Source organism: Lagopus muta, chromosome Z, assembly GCF_023343835.1.
Source record: "Lagopus muta isolate bLagMut1 chromosome Z, bLagMut1 primary, whole genome shotgun sequence".
NCBI lineage: Eukaryota > Metazoa > Chordata > Aves > Galliformes > Phasianidae > Lagopus > Lagopus muta.
Window position 1 is genome coordinate 11,577,766 of NC_064472.1, and position 21,385 is coordinate 11,599,150.

General features: G+C 38.8%; 1 protein-coding gene across 33 annotated transcripts in view; it reads right to left on the minus strand.

Moving 5' to 3' along the window:
- PRLR (prolactin receptor) overlaps positions 1-21,385 on the minus strand; it is a 180,523-nt gene that overhangs the window by 15,162 nt on the left and 143,976 nt on the right. For 29 of the 33 annotated variants that reach the window (XM_048931112.1, XM_048931106.1, XM_048931088.1 and 26 more), the window contains 8 exons: positions 19,203-19,271; positions 13,731-13,833; positions 12,541-12,673; positions 10,307-10,476; positions 5,440-5,603; positions 3,776-3,917; positions 2,192-2,324; positions 361-530 (listed from right to left, as the gene is read on the minus strand). In XM_048931112.1, coding sequence (XP_048787069.1) covers positions 361-530; positions 2,192-2,324; positions 3,776-3,917; positions 5,440-5,603; positions 10,307-10,476; positions 12,541-12,673; positions 13,731-13,818 — 1,000 coding nt within the window. In that variant the 5' untranslated portion in view covers positions 13,819-13,833; positions 19,203-19,271. Of the gene's footprint in view, positions 1-360; positions 531-2,191; positions 2,325-3,775; positions 3,918-5,439; positions 5,604-10,306; positions 10,477-12,540; positions 12,674-13,730; positions 13,838-19,202; positions 19,272-21,385 lie in introns of those variants that run through there. The other 4 variants (XM_048931111.1, XM_048931105.1, XM_048931104.1 and 1 more) reach the window with 2 other exon arrangements.

The following is a 21,385-nucleotide window of genomic DNA, read 5'->3' on the forward strand; positions in this document are numbered from 1 at the left end:
ATCTCAGAAAACAACTTTCAGGTAGTAAAATTTAGGTATTATTAGCTAAAAGGTCAATTTGAATGCAGTTTTTAGAAAAGAATTTTAGCAAGATGGTGTTTCTTTTGGCTTGACTGGAGGAAATATGTGGATCCAATAAATGATTATCTGAATGTAGTTTTAAAGCTTTCAGCACTTTTGGCCTTCAAATGCTAGGAGGATGAATTCTGATTTACTACTACAACAGTCAAGATGGTATCTGTTCTTACGTATTTTTACATGTATTTTACTGCAGTCTATGAGAAGAGCTGGAATAAAAAATACTGTATCGAAACTGATGACCCTGAATTATTTGGTTCCACAGAAAACACTGTCTCTTACCTATGTAGGTCACATCCACATAATGAGGATCAGAGCTGTTACTTCCCATTTCATTAGTTGCCTTGACAGTAATATTGTATATGGTCCAGAAAGAAGTGTGTTTTTTATCAAAGTAGCAAGAATTGGGGCCTGCAGTTCTGTAATCTGGACATTCATAAACTTGTTCTTCTCTGAAAGAATCACAGTGATTACACAGACTAAAACACATGACTTTGTTTACAAGTAGTTGCATTTGTAGTAACACTCTACAGGGCTGGATTTGATTCTATATGCCTGATAATGTGAAGGAAATCATAATACTGCTTTCACACTAAAAGGCAACTAAAGAACCCAACTCCGCTACCCCAAAACTAAGACTACAAAGCCTGGAAAGCGCAGGCTTCTTGAGCATGCAGTAGTAGAGTGCAACTGTTGCTTTTCTGAATGCCCTTGTCTACTACATGGCCCTCAAAAGTTTCTGAGAGCCATTAAGCTATTGCCAAAGTCTTCTAACCCACCTGTTAAAAACAGAAAATTTCCAATGTTCATTTCACATTGAAATTAATTCTGCCCACATCAAAAGCTTTCAGAATTTGTGTCATTTACCACCTGTTCCTCAAAAACATATAATTTGTACTTGTCCTCAAAATCCATTCCCAAGCTTCCCAAAGAAGGTAGTAATCGGAAAGAAAGTTCATGGAGAACACACAGCACTTTTTTCCAGGATGCTTGGAGAATTGATAGTATAAAAGAAATACCTCTGATACTGCTTCACAAGATTTTTCTGAATAAAATGTTCAACTGTGAGATAAGCAACAATTACTCAAGTAGCTTGATGGCAGAGCTTGAAGGGTTGTAGGGGATGGGGCTATCCTGCTGCCAGTTCGCTACTAGTAGTGTTTCCCAAGGCTTCATTCCAGGTTCATTTCTGTTCATTATTTTTATCAGTGTTCTAGAATGCAGGAGTGGAATGCATCCTTATCATGTTCACCAGTGACACTTAACTGGGAGCTGCTGACTACCTGGAGGGATGAGAGGCCTTGCAGAGTGATCTAGTTAGACTGGAGCATTATTCAGCAGTCAGCAGTGGCATGAAGTTTAACACAGACAAATGCCTGGTGTTGCATCAGGGAGAGAGCAATGCTGAACACAGGCACATTGGATTGGAGATGAGTGGCTGGAGAGCCAGCAGTGTGCCCAGGCAGCCAAGAGGGCAAACTGCCTTGTGCGCACAGCACAGCCAGTGATCAGAAGAGGTGATTCTCTGCTATATATGGTGTTGATGTAGCCTCAACAAGATTTGTGTGCTGCTGTGTGCTCCACATTACAAAAGGGATGTTAAGGTTCTCAACAGGGGAGATTCAGACTGTACTTTAGGAAAAATTCTTTACTGTGAGAATGGTCAAACCCTGGAACAGGTTTCCTGGAGAAGTGCTTGATGCCCCATGCCTGTCAGTGTTGAAGAGACATTTGGATAGTGCCCTCAGTAACACACTTTAACCTTTAGTTAGCCCTGAAGCAGCCAACTCTGGTCATTTTTGAACACTTTTTTCCTGGAGCTATGAGGTCAAGGTGTTACACAGCTGTGCCTTTGTTTTGCAAACACTGATATGCAGTTCCTGCACCACTGCAACTTTCAAGGCAGTTTATCTATGCCATTACAATTCACAGCATTCTGAAAAAGCCAACACTATAAAGAGATCCTCTTTCAACCTTAAGTATGTTGTTGCTAGTACTATTCCAGAATATGTCACTTGCACAAAAGCCAAAGAAAACCATATCTCTTAAATGCAAAAACCAGTTAAGCTTGATTTTCTCACAAAATAGTGAATAATTATATACAGCATCTTACCCCTCTTTGCTGTAAAGTAAAGTGTAGTTAGTAGGATGCCCTCCATCGAAACCAGGTTTCCACCAACAGGTAAATGTTTCCTTTTCTGGGGAGCGGCATTTGGTTATTGTAGGCTTTTCAGGAGGTGACTGTCCTGCAATGGATACATGAATGAAATAATTAGTGCATTTAATGCATTAAGTCAACTCCAGAGCTTATAAAACATAATCAAAAGGAGCACTAGAAAATAATATATATATATATATACATTTTTTTCCTTACAAGGCAGGAAAATATTTTGCTTCATTATTAGCACAAGAAAGAAATGGTGTTCAGTGGCTAAGGCAGCAGCCTGCAACTTCAACCTAGATTCAAAACCCTTTCCCACTGAAGATACAATGAGGAACGACATTTATTTCTCTGGCTGTGGCTCTCCTCTGCACCCCAAATCTGGTAAAGGATTCTCAATACCATCACAACAGGTTTTATAAAATTATTTACTCAATCTATCATCTAGATAAGCATTTTTTCTTCAAAAAATGTGTTTTAAAATGCTAATTATTCCAGAAAAAACTACTGAGTCACTTGTTTTGGCTCAGGAAAAAAAAAAGAGTTTGTTTGCCTGTGTTTATGTAGCTGCCAGTAATTCTCTTTTGAAGTGCCTATGCTGAGATGACTCAAAAGACACAAAGAAGTAATTCTTGTTTTTCTTCCTACAATGACGTTATGCTCAGTACTCCTTCTAATTGCCTGATTCCTGCCAAGCAATTTACAATTATGTGGATATCTGATGATGTTACTATAGTCTCAAGAAAATCATTTGGGCAAAAAATAGGGCTGAGAAGATGCTTAAATTTTGAATAGTTTGATGCTAATAAAAACTCTAATGTTCTTGAAACATTTGCAATTATGTATCCATGGCAAATATGGTCTTATTATATCAAAATATATATTCTCTATTATTTAGAGTAAGGCCATTGATTTTCTAAATCTATAATTGCCTAGGGCAGATCTGAAAGTGGGACATTTTAAAAATATCTTCTATTAAGGGCACTTCAGCAAACTCCATGTCAAATAATGAATAATACAGTTAGTGGTAGAAGAAGATTTGAGGCAACTTGGCTCATTCTGTTGGAACATTTAACGTTCCAACAGAATACAGATAATTACTCCCATTTGATGGTAGCTGCTATGTCATGGTCTGTTAGGCAGGGCAATAATTTCAGTCCAGTTGTTAGCGAACAAATGAATGACTCTTACAGAAGTACTACTACCTGGTATCTTCAGTTACAGGTGAAGTCACCACAATTTTTAAGTGGCAGGACATGACCAAAAATTTATGTAAGCACACCTGTATCAGAAGTGACTTCCTACTGAACTCCACACTGTTTGTCATAGAGAGTTTTGCAAGATGCTGAGTGGATCAGCAAGACCAAATATGTAGTGACACAAAAATATGATAAGATGCACTAAGTTGTTCCTCCAGCACTATGAAGGCATCTGTGTGAGGAAGCAGGTTTTCAGGGCTAGCATTTAGGTACCTTTTACGACACTGAACTACTTGTATTTTAAACACAGCTAACAGAACAGCGATTATCCACCTACCACCAGAGATCAGAATGCGTCTTTCAGAGCTCCATTCACTCCATTCTCCAGGGTCTAACATACAACGGACCTGAACAACATACCTCATGCCAGCACTTAACCTATTTATTTTGCACTGTGTCTGTACTCCAACAGGTACTGTCTGGAAAAAACAACAAGGAATTAGGGCATTTTAACAAATAAATCATCAAGAAGTATGCTTATGTCACTGACTTCTGAAAGGCAAAATTTTCAGTCACATATTTGCTAGGATGTTAATTACAAAGAAGTGAAGCTAGCAACCAAATGAACAGGAAAGCTCTTCAGTGACACTGAGATCATGATTCTTGAGAACTGTAGACCTCCTAGCAAGTTAGTACTCCCTCAGATCCACAATGCAAGGAATGCTATCGGCTGTCCAACTCCCAGACTGTTAACACTTCTTAAAGGCTAGTTTTAAAAGCTCACTATTAAAATGTCTTATTTAGGCCTTTTCAGTTGCTCTTTAGAATTCCCTCTAGGCAAGTAGCTTCTTCCAATTGTAAGGTAAAAGCTATTAAGGTAGCACTGAGGTCATCTGAATGTAACTTTTTATCCTGGTATCCCAGCTGTGGGAATACTGTGGCCTACTCCCAACAAAATGGCAACAGCTGAGAACAGCAAGATAAATGGTGTGAATAGAACACCCCAAAATTTCAGGGAGAGGAAGACTGTCCCAGCAAATCATGTTGAGGGGGATGGTGACTCAAATCCCAATTAAGAATAACTAGGGAGTTACTGAGAGTCTTTTGAGTCACCTTAAAAAGCGGAATTTAAGAAGCACAGCCATTTGTAGCGCTGAGGGAAGACAGGAAACCACAGTAGCTGCAGTTTCAGTTTGATGCTATCAGAAGCTGCTCTGTGAGCATCGTGACTTCTACTTAAACTAGACAGAGTGGCGTCCCTCCTTGATGTTGTGCATTCCAGGCAGTGCAGGCTGCCACAGGCAGGGACCCAAACCCAGATGCACGCGAATGATCTCATGGGATACTCTCTTATTGGAGTACAGTTTAGTGTACTCTAGGATAGAGAGTGGGTTTGTGTTAAGTCACGGCATCCATGTCCCCTGAAGAAGTGGGTACGAATATGGGACTTTGCACTTGCAGAGACTTGGATGTGCTTGTATCTCCCTGCCTGTCAGAGAGGAATCTCTGCATAAAGCATATTTCTGTGATTAGTTGTAAATATGCATTTAGAAATTTGTAGGTGTCTTTTGAGTGCCTAGTATTGTGATTTAGCTTCTGTATTGCTGATACTGACTTTTGATTGTATAGCTAACTGATTTCTCATTAATAATATTTTAATGAATCACCAAACTGACGATTTTGCTTAAACTTTGCAAAGTGAGCAGAGTCTTACTGTGCTACTCAGCAGTAGATATATTGATGAAAATCAAAATTACATATTCAACCAGTAGGCTAACTAGATTTATTTACTTTTCATTTTATTATATAACATCCTTAGGATAGTTACGCAAATACCATTACCTTCACTCTCTACAAACGATGACAGAATTTTCCTTTATATAACAATATTTCATTATAGTAATTCTACTATCCTTATGGAAACTAAGATTTTTATAATACCAGTTAAATTCTGACAGTAGAACTCACTGAAAAGCATTTATGTATATATTTTTCTCTTACCTCCCACTCTTCCTTTTCCTCAGGTTTTAGTCGTAGCTCATAGTGATATAAATGATTAGAGCTGGCATCAGCTAATAGAGGTGGAGACCATTTTGCCCAAAGGTACATTATATTAGCAGATCTTTGTGTTTCTAATGTGAGATTCACAGGAGAACCTGGCTGAACTGTACAAATGAAAAGTTTGCCATTAATGATTCATGTATTCAATGTTTCAATTATTAATTTTTCTCTGAAAAGATTTCTCCTTTGTTGGTTTGGTTTTTTTTTCTCTTTCATAGCAATGTCAGACAGGGTTGCTGAACAAAGGGCATGGAGTGATGTAATAGGGATCACAAAATTAATAAAATGGGGATTAATCAGGTTCACCTCCAGCACATACAGGTTAGCAGAGAGCAAGTTAAGAAGACAGCATGCTAGGGGTGCCTCTGTTAGATGCCTATACACTAATGCACACAGTATAGGAAATAAACATGTATACGACACCTGCATATGGCTACATTCTCATTGGGATCACAGAGAAGTAATAGGATGGTTACAGAGAAGTAATGGGATGGCTACCATGACTGGCCCTGCCTAGGGATGGATGAGGAGATGACTGAGAGTTTATGGAAATACATGGCTAAGTGAGTTGACCTTATAGTGAAGGTAACCTTATAGTGAAAGTCTGCTACAGGCCCTCTGACCACAGAGACTGTGCAGATGAGGCTCTCTACACAGAAGCGGCCTCATGTTCACAAGTTCTTGTCATGTGGGACTTTAACCAATACGTATCTCTTGGAGGGACAACACAGCAGGACACGAGCAACCTAGAGGTTCCTGGAATGTGATGATAACTTCTTCCTCCAAGTGATGGAGTAACTGACAAGAAGAAGCACTACGCTGGACCACATTCTTACCAACAAGGAAGAGTTTATTGGGAGTATGAAACTCACAGACAGCTTTGGCTGCAGTAGCCATGAAATCGTGGAGTTCAAAACCCTTAGAAGAAGGATGAAAAGCAAACCTTACTACCATGGGCTTCAGAAAAGCAGACTTTGAGCTTTTCAAAAATCTGCTTGGTAGAGCTCTTTGGAATAAGGCTTTGAAAGGAAGAGTGGCCAAAGAAAGCTGACTATTATTCAAAGATTGCTTCCTCCAAGCTCAAAAGCAATGCAAAAGAGGAAGTTGGGCAAATTTCCAGGAGGCCTGTATGGATGAAGAAGGTTCTCCTGATCAAACTCGAACAGAAAAAGTAAAACTACAGACGGTGTAAGCAAGGATGGGTAATCTGGGAAGAATACAGAGATACAGTCAGAGCATCCAGGAATGGAATTAAGAAAGCTAAAGCCCAAGTGAAATTTAATCTGGCCAGAAGTGTCAAAGACAACAAAGGCTTCTACAATTACATGAGTAACAAAAGGAAGGTTAGAGAAAATGTGGTCCCCCTGCTAAATGAAATGGGAGACCTGGTTGAACAGGACAGTGAAAATGCTGAGGCACTGAATGCTTTCTTTGTCTCAGTCTTCACCAGGAAGTCTGGCCTTTGGGAATCTAAGTTCCCAGGTAGATGTTGCTGAAGCAAGGAGGCTGTGCCCTCAGTGGAAGAGGATCAGGTCAGGGAACAACTGAGCAAACTGAATATTTGTAAGGTCATAAGCTCTGATGTGATGTATCTGAGTGCTGAGGGAGGTGGCAGATGTAATTATAAGGCATCTCAATAATTTTCGGTCCATCATGGCAACCGAAATAAGTGCTTGAAGCCTGGAGGAAATAAAGTATCACTCTTCTATAAAAGGGCAAGGAAGAGGACCCAGAGAACTAAAGGCTGGTCAGCTTCATTTTGATCCCTGGGAAGGTAATGGAATAGCTAATTCTGCAGAACATTTCCAGGTACTTGAAGGAGAAGAAAATCAGAGGCGGCTAGGGTGGATTCAACAAGGAAAACTTATACTTCACTAGTCTGCTGAGCTTCTGTAATTAAATGACCAACCTGACAGATGAGGGGAAAACAGTAGATACTGTCCTCCTGGACTTCAGTAAGATCTTTTACACTCATTCCCAGGAGATTATCTTAGATAAGCTATTAAGGTATGGGCTGGAGGAGCAGACAGTGAGGTGGATTGAAAACTGGCTAAACAGCCAGGCCAGGCAGTAGAGATCATTGGTGCAAAGCGAATATGGAGACTAGTAACAAGCAGAGTACTCCAGGGCCAATACTGGGTCCAGTTCTGTTTAATATCTTTGTTAATGATCTGGATGATGGTGTAGAGCTCACCCTCATTAGATTTGCAAATGACACAAAACGTGGGGTAGAGACTCACCAAATATCCAGAGGTACTTCAACAAGCTGGAGACACAAGCTGGCAAATATCTCGTTAGTCAATGAGCAGGAGTACAAAGTCCTACAGATCAGGAGGATCCAGTATTCCAGTACATAGTAGGGCCACCAAACTGGAAAGTAATTTTGTAGAAAACAACCTAGAAGTTTTAGTGGACACGAAGTTGAGGAAGAGTCAGCAACATCTCCTTGCTGCTAAGAAGGCTAGAAGTATTCTTGGCTACATTAGATAAAGAATTGCCAGCAGGTCAAGAGACATGATACTTCTCCTCTGCTCAGCACTGGAAAAGCTGCACCTGATGTACTACATCCAGTTTTAGGCCCACCAAGTACAAGAGAGACATTGACATGCCGGAAAGAATTCAGAGAAAGGGCCACCAAAACAATGAAAGCCTTCTCCTGTGAGAACAGGCTCAAAGCTGGAACTGTTCAGACTACAGGCTGAGTGAGAAATCTCATCAATGTGCTTGAGTACATCAAGGAAGTCTACAGACAGGATGAAGCCAGGCTGCCTTCAGTAGTGCCCAGTGCCAGAACAAGAGGCAAAAGGCACAGACTGGATGTCTGAACACCAGGAAGCAGTTCTGTACTGTACAGGTGATAGCACACTGCCCAGAGAGGTATTGGAATCTCCTCCTTGAAGATCTTGAAACGCTTTCTGGACATGGTTTTGGCAACTTGCTCTGGGTGCCCCTACTTGAGCACAGGTTGGACCAGATATACCCAGAATTCCCTTCTTACTTGTTCTGGTTTTAGCTGAGAAAAAATTGATCTTAATTCATAGCGCCTGGTATGATACTGTGTTTTGGCTTTAGGAGAAAAACAATGTCATTAACATTGCAGTAGTTCAGTAGTTGCTGAGCAATGCTGCACAGAGTCAAGGACATTTTAACTTCTTGTACTGTCCTGTCAGTGAAGTGGATTAGGGTGGCGCACAGGGAGCTAGTAGGGGAAAGAACCAGAACACTTGCTCTGAATTGTCAAAAGGGATATTCCACAAGATATCATGTGAAAAAAAATATAAAACTGAGGGATCTGGTCAGTGAGTCAGCTGCTGCTACAGAACTGTTTGGGCATTGGTCAGCAGGTAGTGAGCAACTGTGTTGTGCACAATTTATTTTTAAATATACACAATTATCATTAATATTGTTTTCCTTTCCTCTTCCTTTCCCATCTTAGCAAATTGTTTTTGATGTCAACCCACAAGTTCTACTTCATGTTATTTTTCCAGTTCTCTTTCCTACTGTCATAATTTCAGCTGGAATAGAATTGTTTTCTTCATAGGAGCTGAGACAGGATCAGGACAGCTGACTTACACTGGCAAAGGGATATTTATACTACATGAAATGGTATGAAACTTCAAGCGGAAGGAATTTTGGAGGGGGTGGGAGTTCTTCTGGTTCTCTTCCACAACTTGGGTCCAGTTGGGCAGTGGGAAATGTCAAGCAATTCCTTGTGCCTCACTTGTTCTACACATTCATATATATATACACACATACAGTCATAACTATTTTCCTTTTCTATTAGTAAATAGTTTCTATCTCAATCCACAAGCTCCACTTTGTTGTTGTTTTTTTTTTTTCCTTTTGCTTCTCTCCTCCATCCCCCTGGGAAGGTGGGAAGTGAGCAAATGCCTGTGTGGTGCTCAGTGATCTGCCATGTTGACCACAACACCTATCGACAGGGAGAGGGAAATGAGCAAATGGTTGTGCAGTGCTTAGCTGCCTGCTGGGTTAAACCACAGCACCACCTCAACCATTCTGTTGTCTTTCTGTTTTCTGTTTTGTAATTCATTATATTAATTTCAGATCATTCAGTCCCTCTGTGAAGTTACAGTACAACAGACTTTTTTTGCCTTTTCTCTCTAACAGTGTTAACTGGCTACTAATCTAAAACAGGATCAGCAAATCTTAGACTTAACTCTGAATTTGTTATGCTAAGGAAACAGAAATAATAATTTCATTCAGCCGCTCTTGTAAAATGAAAGTGTGGCCAAAAAGACTGTGTACACTGTAGAATGTTGCATGCAGAAAACAGAAAGGACTTAAGAATATGAAATACTGCACAAAACAAACAAAAAATGTGAGGCTCTTAGGCATATTTTTACCCATCCAAGACTGCAATGCCAACAACCAGAAAGATGTTTACATTGGGAAAACCTAATCTGGAACACTTCTGACAATTTGACCTAATTTGAAGGTTTGATAATCCGCAGTGCTAGGAGCCTACAAAACTGTTTAGACTCAGCTGACCCTAAATGAAATACTGCAAGTAACTAGAAACTGGAGCAATTTTTCAGCCACAATTAAGGTAGTGCTAGAATATGCTTTTACATGATTTGCAAGTAAAATGCGGTTTGCACATACATTAGAGGTACCTACTTCACTTGAGATCATCAGCAGATAAACACTCCTCAATTAGCAAGTTTCGTACTATGAGGAAAGAAATCTTTCACCACTACTTGTTCTTGGATTAAAAAACAGATATGTCTCAAACTAGGTTGCTTTTTTTTGTTTTTGTGTTTTTTGCATTTCATTTTTTCTTTTTTACCTATGGAAGTCACATCCACATACTGAGGATCCGAGCTGTTACTTCCAATCTCATTCGTTGCTGTTACAGTGATATTATATGTTGTCCATGAATTAGTGTGGTTTCTATTGAAGTAGCAGGAATTGGGACCTGATGTTCTGTAGTCTGGACATTCATAGATTTTTTCTTCACTGAAACAAAATGATTTAAAAAGTTCAAAGTTTAGGAAATGAATCAAAGTAGATAATTTTCTAGTAATGGCCTAAGTTCAGCACAGACCTTTAAAATGTTAAACTTTAAGCCTATATATAACCGCATCTCTGGGAAACATTTCAGTGAATGTCAAATGCTATTACCATAAATGCTCCATTGACTCATAAAGCTATTTTTATGCAGTTGTTCAAGACGAAAGTTTTTATCTGCTTTTTTATACACAAGAATGTGTTGCCAAAAGAATGGAAAAAGAAATTTCCAGAGACAATACACAGTAATTTAAAAAACATTTAGAAGCAAGTTAAAAGGCAGATATTAACCATTTTACCTAATGAAGGAAAATTGCTAAATGTCTTCTTTACATATTTTTACTGGAAAATAACCTGATAGGCTCTATGGCAGAAGGGTGTTTTATTACTTATTTTGTTTTCAGTAATGTGTTCATTTATCTGCTTTTGCATGTGAACACGGCCATGCCTCTTACATACTGTCTTCTGCCTTAGGAGTCTTCAGCTTTTTTTTAGAGGTGTGTTTTGTACTCCTTAAAGCTGAATTGGGACTTTTTCTAGGTGTGAAGAACTGCAGAAGCACAAAGCATCACCTCAGACGGCTAAAGGACACATTTTATTCACCTCATTGTGATGATCTATACACCAGTTGTAACAAGATCTTTCAGTGTCTATGCAGCTTTGTCCCAGTTCACAAAGCAAAGATGTAAGAGGACTGCACCAGAGACAACAAGTTAAGAAAGGTAACTCTGGCCTAGATCTGGAGTGCTTAGCAACACCTATGTTTCATCAGATTTAATAAAAATGATAAGCATCTATATCCATCTCCAGGCAGCACTCTTCTGGGCTGTGACTGGTATGATGTAAAATGCTCATAAGAAGTTCTATTCTGATCAAGATCAAAACACCTGGACTTTCATCAAATGAAAGTTCTACAGATATGCTCATTGCAGATAAGGAAAATGTCATCTCTCTCAGTTCATTTTTGATTGTGGTAACTTCATTAAAAGGTGTACCCTTATCAATTAATATAAGTGATCTGGAGTTGGTTTAATTTAAGCAGGGATGTCTGAGGCTTTACCGTATCTATTTTGAACCTCACTGGATTTATTCAATGAAATTCAGTCTCAGCTTCCCTGCTTACTTGTACATATTATGAGACCTCTTTTTAAAGGAAGGAAGGGCTCTTATATTAAGAAGCACAGGTTAAGCAAAGTCACTAAGCATATGCATTCTATTCTTAAACACTATGAGGGTGCCACAGATTTACCAAACCAGTTTTGAGATGCAATACCCACATCTGATTTTACCCCATTTTGTGAGCCACCAGCTTGACTATGAATTCAAATAGGGAAGTCTCTAAAATAGACTTTCTCCAGATGTGTGTTAGCTCCTTGGTGCCCTTAGGGCACCACTAGCCCTTATTGTAATTGCCCAGCCTCCCCCACTCTACCTTTGGCCAAGACTCCATTTCAGCCCACAGCAGCAGGGCCCATCTCCAGCTCCCTGCAGCCTGACCACGGGCCCCACTGAGCTGGCTTTGACCATGGGTGACATCCTTGCGCAGCACAACTTTGGGCTGTCCCCATCCCCAGGACTGTGCCCCATGCCTGGGGCTGAGGTTGCCCCACTACCTACCCTGCTTCCCTTCAGTACGCAGGAAGGGCCCTGGCTGATGATTTTGCTTTGCCTGCCCCAGAGAAGTTCCCACAGACCCCAGCCCTCATGGTACCCTGATGCTCCCCGCCTCAGAGAAGCACGCTGTTCAAATTAAAGCTGTGTGCCACCTGATAAGAAGGACAAATTACATCTTTCCCCAAATTTCAGCTCATCTGAGTTTCATTAGGGGCAGGATGAAGGTTTGGTTCTGCTAACAGTGATGTCTTTTTTCTACCAAGGGAAACCTATTAATAGTCCTTGTTGGCTATCTGAAGTTTCATGTATTCATAAAAAATAGTTTTCATAAATGAATGTTATCATCCCTCATTCTGACATAATCATCACTTGATAACTTACTTATTCACCGCTTTTTACCTGTCCTTGCTGTAGAACAGGGTGTAATTGGTAGGAAGTCCTCCATCTGAACCAGGCTTCCACCAACAAGAAAAGGTTTCCTTTTCTAGAGAACGACATCTTATTATCTTAGGTTTTCCAGGGAATGATTGACCTAGGGAAGTGCAGAAATCCAACTAGTTATATTACGGCTGGACAGTGTTGGTTTTTTTTCTTTCTTTCTTTCTTTCTTTTTTTTGTTGTTGTTATAGTTGTTACTGAATGGCAAATTCAACATGAAATGCTTGAGGAGAATAAAATTATATGAAACTAAGGAATGAATTTCGCAAATACATCTTCCTGGAAAAAAGGTCAAGACATTCAGAAAACTACATATATTTTATCTCAAATTTCTGAAACAGCTTCTAGTATATATTTACTTCTCTTTTTCAAATGAAAATTTCATTTTTACCTAAGTTTCAGAAGTGTTCAGTAACCTTCAGAATAAATTAAAAAGCATGGAATCAAATGCATGATTTACTGTTTATATTTCCTAACACATCAAAAATCTTTATCTTCAGGTCATCTTAGAATTAAACTTTTCCATCAGCTTTGTAGCTTTGTGATTGATTCAAAATTTCATTGTTTACACATCTCTAAATGTATCAGCGGAAATTACAGATAAGACAGATTATAAAAAGAAGGAATCAATGAGGTGGATGTAATATTTTTTGTCCTGCAACCTGAACTTGTTCGCTAATTTTATGAACGACCCATAATAATCCTAATACATTTTAGAATACTTCCTGTTAAAATTACTTGTCATTAACTTCCAACAAGAAAATAGACCATAAATTTACATACTTTTTCACAGGAAGAGCATGTGGCTTTTCAACCTAAGTTTACTCTTACTTCATTAAAGTTCCATACCATATCTTTAATAGTGTTACTACTCATGTGATGCTAATTCCCAAAAAGGTGATAAGGATGCAGTGGGGGTGGGGAGAGAGCAAATACCTTTCATTATCACCACCATATTATCATTAAATTAATACTCCAAAAAGAAAAGAGGATTCAAGCCATTTTCAAGACCTCCACACAAAACTTTGAAAGAAAGCAGTTCAAATATGCACAGGTTCCAGTGATGGTCAGGATAGATCAAGTAAAGCCTCAGACTTTTCTGAAAGAAGTGTTTCAAGGAAAACAAGTGTTCTTGGAAATTTTGTACTTACTTGTCAGACCCACTGTAGTCAGAGGAAGTAACAATATAATCTGAACAGACGATATCAAATTCTGTTTCATGATTTCCACGTCTCCCATCACATCAAGGACTCACTGAAAAACATGCAATCATGCAAAAGTAAATAGAAGTGTTAGCATGTAATATATATCCATCTTGATCAAAGTCCTTTTTGAATTGCAGCTAATTGATTCTTGTTATTACTCAAACAGGTGTGGCACAAGTACATTTTCACTTCAGGGGAAGAAAACCTGAGTTGGAGAGTAGTAAACAGATCTTTCTGCAAGCCTTTGAGCAGATAACAGTGCTGGGATTAGGTTTCTACTGCATTAACTTATCTTCCACGTTTATTTGGCATCTTGGAACACAGAAGCTTTAGAGCTTTCTTAAAGCTCTAATGTCTGATGTTAATTTACCTGAGAGGTCAGTCTCGTAATAACAAAAAATAGAATCATAATCATAGAATCACCAAGGTTGAAGAGACCTAAAAGCTCATCCAGTCCAACTGTTCACCTATTCCCAATAGCTCCCACTAAACCATGTCCCTCAACACAACATCCAGCCTTTCCTTGAACACCCCCAGGCTCGGTGACTCCACCACCTCCCTGGGCAGTCCACTCAATGTCAAATTCAGACCATTCAGCTTGAAGAACGATTCTGTGTGTTCAACTCCTTGTTTTTACCGCATTTAATTCTGCAGGAAAATGGAAAAGGCAAAAAGAGAGAAGAAAACCACGGAAAAAATAGATATCTTGACAATTAACTTATCAGGTGAAAATACCAGACAAAGAGCGATTATCGCGCCTCTTTCTTCAGCCTGCAAAGGCAGTGCAGAACTCAGGCGCCGTGCAGCGAGGCCGGAGGCTGCGGAGCCCGGTGCCTGCGGAGGCTGACACCGCTAGGTGTCCTCAGCACTCAGGGTATAGCTCAGGGCGACCGGGAGCCCGAGCTGCTCCTCAGTCTGCTTAGGCCGAAGAAAGGGCAGAATGAGTCGAAGCAAACCTCTTCCTTTCCCCACCGATACACTTTTCTGCTTGGAGACGGTGAGTGGAGTTGGTAGGCAGCCTTACTCTCGGAAAATAAGGAATAAACATTAATTATCTGAAGGGGTAACTCCTTACATCAGCTTTCCACTCCTAACACGTACATCTGAGAGGTATTTTGTGCTCAAAACCATTCAGTGTAGCACAGCGTGAGAACAAGATGTCTCTTTGCAGAGGAAAAATTCTTTGTGGTTTATCAGATGACTCTATTTTCATTAAGCAATTCCTTTTCTGTATCGAGAAACTATAGCCTGTCAAAACATGAATCTTTTTCAAGTACAAAGGGAAACGAAGTATCAGTTAATTTCACTGATACTAAAACATATTCACTGAAGACAAAGCACTTCTGAATATCTAGGCACGCTTATGCACGCATCTGAGCAATGCTCTGCACAGTCGCATCTGTGTTTGTTTTAAACCCACTCACAGCGATCTGAGTATACACAGCCAGTGCAGGGCAGAACTCCTTAGTATAAACTCTGGTTTTGTGTAAGCACATGCAAATTTTATGACCATAAGAAACCTACAAGGCACAACTGCTAGTATTCAGTTTCAGAAATGAGCTGTAAACATGGTGTTACGTAAAGCAGCGTATAGACCATTTTGAGCACTGAGGCACATTTTTCCCAAGTAAATGTGAAATAATGAACTGTATGCAGTAACAATTTCACGTACATACAATAACAGAGTTGTTTTATTATTATAAAACACAGGTGAACACTTGCAAAACAAGAACTTTCAATTTGAGATTCACACTGTAGTTGCCAATGGGGTACTGACAACATATTTTTTTCTCTTTTATTACAGAATAAGAGACATGTCTTCTCTGTGCAAAGAAACAGAGAAGCCTTAGCAACTGAATGAGAGCACTCTAGAAGTAAAATAGGATCATTTTGGAAACCAAAGACCCAAAGAATAAAATTAATAGTGATAGGATTTAATTAGTGCATTTATAAGCAAGTACTTTATCTTGGGATCATTCATTATTTAAAAATTAAATGATCACAAATCACCTCTGTGATGTGGGTATGAAAAAGAACAGGAGAGATATGAGAAAGGGGGATATGGACTTATTATTGCCACACATGTAGTATCTGGGTCATAAAAAAGAATCCACATAAAATTCTGGTCATCTGTATGCTGAAAACAGCCTCGTTCCCTCTTCCTACAGAAGGTGGATAATCTACAGAAGTAAACAGGTTAATATGTTTAGAACAGATTTAGAAAACAGCTGCTAACACAAACAGGGAACACAAAGGCTGCCTCATGAGAGGCATGAAGGAGAGTTAAAGAATTGGCTTTTTATTCCATGGAAGGATCTGACTGTCCTCTATAAACATACCAGCGGATTATCATCAAAAGAGAGGAAAAAAAGAATGTATAAATTTTACCAAATGTTGAAACAAGAATGAATGGCTGTAATTAATTCAAAAGAAACTTTAAAACAAAAAACAAACAACAACAACAAAAAACCATCCTCACAAAAATGAGCTGCTGGAACAGGCTTACAAAACAAAAATTCCCATCTAGCTTTCCCAGAGAGTCTGATCTATTATGAAATATATATGACATGGATGTTCATTATAGCTGGAAAGTGGTCTTTATGATCCAGTGTCTGTTTTTCTGGTTGGTGTTTCAATGCCATTTAAATATCTTGAATTATTAACAGTTAGAAAACTGTCCACGAGCATAAGATGGCTGGATAGCCTATTTTACATATGGGATGTAATGCTTCCAAATGCATTCAAAATATTTTCTGTTAAAGAATAATCACAACATCCAGTTATCTGCTCTTAAATATGTGTTTAAAAGCATCTAAGAAAAGCATCATTCTGATATTTGCATTGCTTTGTGAAGGAATGTCAGCAGCAGCAGAGAAGTGGCCAGGAGGCTCCAGGCATATTAACCATATTCCATTTGTTCTGGAGCCTGCGTTTCCATGGTTGCTTGGTATTTGGTATTTTTGATTCAGATATCATTTGTAGGGCTTCTGAAGAGAACTCTTGTTTTTTAAAAATACTTGCTTTAATAGAAAAATAATGTCCACTTTGTCGTAACTATATCAAAAGTGTACCTTCCCTATATCTCCCTTGAAAATCATTTCCAAGAAGAATAAATATGGTTAATGAACATGCTGTGGGGAATGCCTCACTTTTAGAACTGAATACATTCTTTTATAAGGGATTCAGTACACACTGACTTCTCAGAATGTCATGCGAAACCAAGGGTACAGTAACCGATAATTAAAGAATCATATGCCTCCTTCTTGAAGCTTCTGGTTTAATTTGAACAAAATTATTACATTCTGGCATTGTAGTTGAATTTCTCCCTTTTAGCGTGGAGTTACACCGTTCTCAACAGCTGTGCATCACACCCCAGAAAACTGTGCATCTGGATGCAGACAGAATTTGGTACCAGGGTTTTAGAATGCACAGAAGTGGGCAGTGCTACATTTTACTATACAATAATTATTGTGTAATTAATAAAAATATGAAATTGTAGAGTTGAAAACTGCTTACAATGCTGCTAGATGAAGCTGAAAGTTAAACAGAAATATGCTATGAAGCAGAGAAGAACGTCCTCGTCCTACTTTACTTACAGCTTTTACATTCCTTGCATCTCTTTCTCACCTATGCTGATACATACATTTCTTGAAATTGGCAGAGAACTCTTTGTCCAGTTTAGCGCAGATTGAAAGATTTCCTATCTGTGATATTTTCTGGCTTGCAGGAATAGGCAACAACTGTACAGCATCCACTCCCAGTGACATTCTGTCCATTACAAGCTTTGTTACCAGAGGAGTCTAAAGCCTGAAGTGTTTCAGCAATCTGTAGCAAACAAGACTCACATTCCTACTACTTTCAACACTAAATAAGATTTGTCTCTGAGGCCTGGGGGAAGGCAATTTAAAGAATCTCAGAACACCACAGTAAATTACCATGAAAGGCTGAACTACACCTGTATGAAACCAAACATAAATAAATAAGAGAATAAATCTTTGCTGTACCATCTGGAATCCTACTGGGCATACATTCATCTACACAGTAGGTGTTGTATGACTGCGCCGTCCCATGCTGATTCTCACGTCAACATGGATGACATACGTCCCTAACCACGACTTAGGCACAGCTATCAGTAGATGTGTTTCTGAATGACAAGTAGTGGTTTGGGATTATACTGCAAATTAAAAGTGTAGATGTGCAGTGTGTTCTGAGCTCTGTTTTCCCCTTCTACATGACACCTAGCTGGAAGCCTCCAACATACAGGTCCCTCAGGCAACCTTCATGGAGGCATGTGAGCTGTGTAGAAGGCAGGTAGTTCAGACATGCCTCTGAACTGCATTTCTGCTGAATAATTCCAGGTAGATACTTTTAGCATGTAGGTTTGTACATGCTAGCTTTGCAAGGATACTTTCTGTTGGCAATGCCAGGTTAGACATCAAACTGATTCCTTATAATTAAGCGCTTCATATTTCTGTGCTGTTTGATCAGGAGACACCTCTAAGTTCTTTAAGATTTTATCTGAAAAGCCTACATTTGAGTTTGTAATATATTTATTCCTATGTTCCTCTCAAACAAATCTCATACTAATAGCCCTTTGCAATCCTTTTTCTTATCAGCAGTCAATATGTGATGATGAATGGAGCAACTTCTCTCACAGATAGAGATGAACTCAGTCTACAAGACTTACATTAAAAAAATAAAAATCACAAAAGCCCATATTCTTGAAAATGTTTCAGATACTGAACTATATCTTGAAGCATTTAAGCACCAAACCTAGCTTATGCCTACTGATTTTACAGAATTGAGCTTGGAGTTCCTTTTAAAACTCTCAACATCTAAACTGACAAAGTAGGTCAAGAAAACTGCAAGAAACTATCATCACCTCATCACCTGTCCTTAGCAGACTGGAAATGAGGATGGAAGAAAAAAAGGACTTTGCTAAAACTCTTACTAGAAATGCATCAAAAGCTTTTTTTTTTTTTTTTTTTTTTTTTTGCTTCTGAATATCACCAAAACCACCATGGTAAACCTTGATTTAACTAATAATGACGATTTTCCTCCACCTCCTGAAGGGCTCCTGAAGATGTCGTTTTCCTCTATGGTGTTCTGCATGTTTAGCCATAATCTCATGACTTTTATTCATATAGTATTCCTTTACGGACAAGGGAAACATAAGTTGCAAAGAGGAAAATTCTAAAGACTGAAAATTCGAATTTAAATTAGAACTTGATAATTGCTCTTGAATTACAGAATCACAGAATTGTAGGGGTTGGAAGGGACCTCTAGAGATCATCGAGACCAACCTCTCAAAGTTCACCTCAAATAACTACTAAGCCCTACTTCCCAATAACAATCCTACTATGATAGTTTAAAATTTATAAATAGCACAGTCATAAAACATAAAGTCTAGTTTCCTACCGAAAGGATTCATGTGTGCAAATAAAAATTTTGTTCTTCTCATTCATGAACATCAGATCACTTGATTATCTGCAAGAAAACAGAATAATTCAATGATAAGTGTGTTACTGGGAGTATTCATGATTTAATTCTTAAAACACAAGGAGCAAAAAAAATCACCATATTTGAGCTGATTCAGACACAGACACTCTAAGTCAGTTAAACATGGAGAGCTCACATTTAATCATCAAGAGAAATAGTGGCTATGGCAAAATAGAATGTTACTGTACTGTCTTTCCATTATCTGTTTCAATTACAGCACAAAACTTTTTAGACTGTGCTATGACTAAAGGCTAATACAAAAGCTGGGACAGGATGAAAAATGATGGGGTGGGGGGAGGAACCCTGGAAACCTAATCAGCGAAAATAGGGCACAGGGCAGCGGCTACGCCTAAGTCTACTGAAGAAAACAATTGGCCCATTGTCTCTTGTGCAGAACCCACCAGAAGGACTCCATCAAGCAAATTCCCTTCCCTGTACACCTTGCAAAGGGAAGGAGGGATAGCAGTCATAAAGATATGCAGTGGGGACAGAATTTGGGGAATGTAGGAGGCTCATTATGATACATTTACCAGAAAGAGGAATAGCAGGGAAAGGAAGGGATGTAAGTGGATTGGGCTAAACGTGCAAGGGAAAACAAGAAAACAAGGAGCAAAAAGGAACAAAGGGGCCAGTCAAGTGTATACTGGTGAGTAAGCTTGTCTGACTGAGATGTCAACTTGATCACCTTAGACTACTCTTATGAAGTCCTATTCCTGTTCTCTGGCTGTGTTCTGTTCCACATACATTTGGATGCTAACTTCCACCTAGTTTAAGCAGTTAGCACAGTAAGAGCTCTGAGACAGCAGACCTCTGGGCTCATACACAGCTCCCCAGCAACTGGGAGATCAGTGGGTCTGCAGCCAGCTGCTGGATATGCTGACAGCCTGAGCTACCAGAATGATTCATGTTTTATACAAATACACACACAAATATCTAGCATTAGCAAACTCACATCTGTGCTGACACTGTGGCTGTGTGTGTTTATGGTGTGTGCGCACCCATTGAGAGCAGATGCTCAGCTTTGCTACTTGCACAGCCTGACAACACCTACTGAGCTGATTCACCTATTTCTAACAGAACAAAATCCAAGGTTTTACTAAAAAAGCCTCTACATTCAGTCGACTGCTTATTGTCATCCATGTGACTGCACTCCGCTGTGGAGAAATAATTTAGATTGGCTTTGGTGGGCAATTTATCTGCCACAGCAAGAAAAAACTTCTTTAAATACAAAATTAATAACTTTGGAATTACTAGCTTTGAAATTGCTGACTCCTTCATTTTCTTATGAATTTATCTCTCCTCAAGAACTTTGAAATGAAGTAAAATACTTTTGCCATGAACATCCATAATGGTCTGGATCTATCGGGGACCAAGTGGGAAGCCACATTACTCAGTTACTAGGGTATTCTTTTGTTTGGCTTCATTTCAGTAAAAATAATAAAAACAATAAAAATACCATGAAATAATCGGGCACCTAGATCTCATGCTGTTACAGAGGAACAGCTTTAATTGAGGGCTATAAATGATTTCTTTTACATGAGCATATACAAAATGGTATAGATAACATACAATTGAATATGTCAAAATTATGTTCGCAAAGAAGTTACTCAGCAATGGTATAGATAAAAAGTAGTTCAAAGACAGAGTTCAAAGAAATCCTTTCTGTTCTAAGAAGAGTAGGAAAGTGGCTATCTGTTTCAGTGTGAGGAACAGAGTTTGATTCAAGCCTTAGTACATGAATTTCCCAAAATACAATCTGCCTCGTAGATCTTGACCACTTCATCGGCAATTCTTAAAAATGATGCACGTTTAAAATGAAGTCTAGTTTTAAGAGAAAATATATGGTTATAATTGTTAAATTAAAAAAAAAAAAAAAAAAAAAAAAGTGAAAATAGTTTTCTTCCTTATGTTTAGAAATAAATCTTCCTTTTTTTTTTCTATACCTTAGTACTACAAAAACATAGAGCTCTGCCCTACCACCAGGCTTATTCTGCTCTTGTGACTGCTTTCATCATTAGGAGATATCGTGGATTAGCAATAGATTCTTATGTAATAAGACTGACTGTAAAAGGTCATTTTTACTACAGCTACAGCAGTGCCAT